At 38.0% G+C, this 4,267-nt stretch overlaps 1 protein-coding gene across 1 annotated transcript; it reads right to left on the reverse strand.

Moving 5' to 3' along the window:
* Nucleotides 1-830: 830 nt before the first annotated feature.
* LOC125896811 (trace amine-associated receptor 1-like) lies at nt 831-1,823 on the reverse strand. Its single transcript, XM_049589683.1, has one exon. The coding sequence runs from the start codon at nt 1,821-1,823 to the stop codon at nt 831-833; it is 993 nt and encodes a 330-aa protein (XP_049445640.1).
* Nucleotides 1,824-4,267: the final 2,444 nt, after the last annotated feature.

The raw sequence follows: 4,267 nt of genomic DNA on the forward strand, positions 1-4,267 counted from the left end.
CGTCTAGCCGTGTGCAGGCATTGCGTGCGCATTGCATGTGTAACAAGTACACGGTGAAAATTGTTCAACCAGTATATGTATATATATATATATATATATACATATATATATATATATATATACTTACGGGGTGACATCAACATTTGTGCCTTCACCACCAGTTGAAGTTAGTTCATGTTTCACAAACACAAGATCTTGCACACAAATTAACTATCTCCTGTGTCTATCCTGGCGCCACTATCCTACACAAATCATGTACACACACACACAAACACACACTTACTTTGCTTAGTAAGATCATGTTTTGTGTTATTATATTATGAATAAACACTTTTTGAAAATACAGGCCGCCTGTCTAATGTAACACAAGAGTGACTGATTCCACCAACCTCTTCTCAAAGTCAGAAATTCCAAAATTGTTCAACCTGTACTATTTATATGGTAATTTTGGTGTGTGTGTGTGTGTGTGTGTGTGTGTATGTATATATATATATATATATATATATATATATATATATATAGATATAGATATAGATATATAGATATTATTAATCGGAGTTCCAAATGAATAACTCAGTTCATAAAGTAAGTAAGTACGTGTTGGAATAAGCACACTCAGATAGTCTACATATATAGATGTAAACATAGTGTCTTTATGCTTTTTACATGGTTGCATAAACTGACATCTCACTATAATGCACCTCTGTACCTCAGTCAGTATTACACCTTAATATTCAATTGTAACTGCATGATTAAACAAAGAAAAAAATATGCTATATTTCATCAGTACTGACTTGTATGTTGGCCATTTCAGCACTCCACAGAATATGTCAAAGCAGTTTTGTATCTGCAAAATCACCTTTAAATATTTTCCCAGAAATGATCATTCTGAAAGCTGACCTGAACCAGCTGTAAAAGAAAGCATAAATAAATGGATTGAGCATTGAATTTGACAGTGCAAGCCAGTTAAGAGTTTCAAACAGCGGAAGTGGCACTGACACATTATCCAAAAGCTGAAAAGTAAAACAGAGAAAGAAAGGAGTCCAGCACATCAGAAAAACTCCCATAACTGTTGCAAGAGTTTTGGTGGCCTTTCTCTCATTTTTACCTACAGTTGCTCCACATTTTGTGCTCTGACATGTTGTGTTCCTGATGCTGCGTGCCTGTCTCTGTGCCACAAGGAAAATCTTCAGGTAGATACAGAGCATTATGATCACTGGGAGGTAAAATGAGAAAATGGGTCCCAAAATTTGTGCAAGTAGAAGATCAATAAAACAATTATCGTCACATTTTTCATGGTTTAATCCTGGAATTAGAAAACCAATGGCTACTGAAACAGACACACTCCAGCTGACCAGGATCATGACCACAACAACTTTAACATTTATCTTAGTTCTGTATGTCAGAGGCTGACACACTGCATAATATCTGTCTATGGAAATACAACATAAATTCAGAATGGAAGCTGTGCACAGTGTTACATCAAAGCTATCTGTCACTTTGCAGAATAAATGTTCATAATGTAAACATGAACTAAGAGAGAAGGCCATGCTGAGAGGAAAAACTACAACACCAACAAGCAGGTCAGCTACAGCCAGAGAGAGGATGAGAGAGTTTGTAGGAGTGTGGAGCTGTTTGAAGTAAATGATAGAGATTATTACCAGAAGGTTTCCACATACTGTGACAACAGATAATGACCCAAGGAAAATATATATTAAAACACATATTGTAGAAGGAGTGCTTGTCAGTATGAAGGAGACATTATATATTTCATAACAGGGATGTATGTCATTCACATCAGTGCGGCTGACTTCTGGTGCCATGTTTCTTTATTCCTGTAAGAATGTCCATTAAGAATAAATATTTTCCATGAGGAACTAACAACATTAATGCATGAAAGATGTATGTTTATCTTAAAATATTTTGATATTCATGAATGTTAAACTACAATGATAAATCTCTAGAATAAAATATTTTGTTTGTCGTACCTTTTAAATGCTCAAGATAGTTTGCAGTATTGATGGGCGTTCTTCATTACAATGCCACTGTGCACACTGTTTTTATCAACCCCTATCTCATTACCATAATGAACACACTCTGTTATTGTCCAATCAGAAGTGAGACTTTTTCACTGTGATGATATTAGATACCAGAGCAACATACAGAACAATAGATGAGAATACTTTTAAAATCTCATTTGAATACTTTTATTTTGCCAAATGGAATGGGAAATCCTATTCACACTTTGACGTTTGAAGCACAGCAGAACAAAAAAGAAGGTGGTGTCTGTGCCTTTTTCAGAGATAGATTTCTTTGTAAGAAGCTATCATTTGGTGAGTTCTCACCTTTTGAATATGTCATTTAAAATGGAAATGAAGTTCATTATTGAAGGTCATTACAAATGATTTCAATATACACATGGATAATGTCTGTGAGAAAAATGCCACAGAACTTTCTGCCATACTTGACACATTTGATCTTTCTTAACATGTGAGAGAGCTGACACATAATAGAGGACACACTTTAGATCTTGTCATTACTAAAGGTGTTAAGATGTCAGATGTCACTGTGCTTGATATTGCTCTATCATGATTTCTGTGTATTTTTTGATCCGTCATTAACTCAAAAAATTGTCCATGGATCAGCAAATGTTGAAAAAAGTACTTTAATGAGAGCACCAAAACACTTTTCATGGAAACTATCACATTTGAATCTGCCATTATTTCAAATCATGTCATCATCAGAGGTACCAGCAATTAAGTAACTTTCTGAAGTTGAACTATTGCTTTGATAGCTTTCAGTCAGGTTTTCGGCCCCATCACAGCACTGAGACTGTACTCTTAACGTAAAAAATGATGTTCGCCCAAACACTGACTCAGGCAAAGTCTCTGTTTTAGTGCTGTTGGACGTAAGTCCTGCTTTTGACACAGTGGACCACACAGTTTTGTTCCAAAGACTAGAAAATTGAGGCGAACGTTCTGGAACTGTCCTTAAATGGTTCAAGTCATATCTTCATGACAGGAAGTACTTTGTCTCGATCGGTAACTACAAGTCAGAGCAGATGGCCATGGCATGTGGGGTCCAACAGGGATCCATTGTGGGAGCCCTCTTGTTTAATTCCCCTATGCTTCAATTAGGCCGAATCATACAAAATAGCCTACCATAATTCTGCAGATGACACACAAATATACAAATCACTTTCATCAGGTGATTATGGACCTGTAGAATTCATGTCTCACTGTACTGAGCAAATAAATGATTGGATGTGTCCATGGACCGCGGAACGCATCTGAACAAGGGGGGGCCATAATTTCAAGTCACGCAGAGGGGGTGGGGGGGCATATGCATTGAAACAGACAATATTACTGATGTATTAAATAACGTTTTTTATTCCAACACCACACAGTCACATCTACAGTACACGCATGAACACGAACACATGCTTGCTCAGATTAACCCCTCTGATCCCACTCTAACATTCACACACAACAGGCCAAGCCTATTTATACATAAAGGCACAGATGAGGCCACAGTGGAAGCTGGAGTAATTTGATCATTTTGTTTTTTCTGTTTACTTGAAGAAAATCAGATATCGACTTCTGTCTCTTCATTTTCCCAGATGCAGCCAGCGCAGGTGCCCGCCGTTAGCTCGCAACGCTCATGCATGACGTATTGATAAACAATTCACTTGATAGGCACACTAATATCAAATCAATGTGCAGCAGTCAGTGGGAGTTTTTTTTTATCGGCAGCAGTTGGTGAGAGTGAGTGAAGGCTACAACTTAGGCTTTTATTCATATAAAATAGTTTGTCAGAGTAGAGCCCTGGCATGGGACTGTTTTCTTCATCACGCTCCTGCCCGCTCCGCTGAATTTCTGACCATTACCGCCCGCAACCGCAACGTGTGTGTTACACTCCCGCCCGCTCCCGCAATGCATATGTCCACTCCCGCCCGCTCCCGCAAAACTCTGAGAATTTATGCCCGCACAATAATAGAGATGCATTGATGTTGTGTCTTCTCTTGTCCAGCAGGAGAAAACACGTCATTTTATAGGTTATTAATAAAGAGATTCATGGCGTTGTTTGTTTCGTTCCCCTGGCCTGCATTGTTAGAAAGCCCATGTTGTTTATGTGTTATTAACTTGTTTATTGAGCTAAAATCCCGTTCAGTTGCATTGTGTTTATCGTCACTACCTGCCCAGTCTACAGGAGAGACAGAAGTGGCTGAAAGATGGGAAGCACCTCAAACCAAACCAAGTGGTGCTCA

This window comes from Epinephelus fuscoguttatus, linkage group LG11, assembly GCF_011397635.1.
Source record: "Epinephelus fuscoguttatus linkage group LG11, E.fuscoguttatus.final_Chr_v1".
In the NCBI taxonomy this organism is placed as follows: Eukaryota; Metazoa; Chordata; class Actinopteri; order Perciformes; family Serranidae; genus Epinephelus; species Epinephelus fuscoguttatus.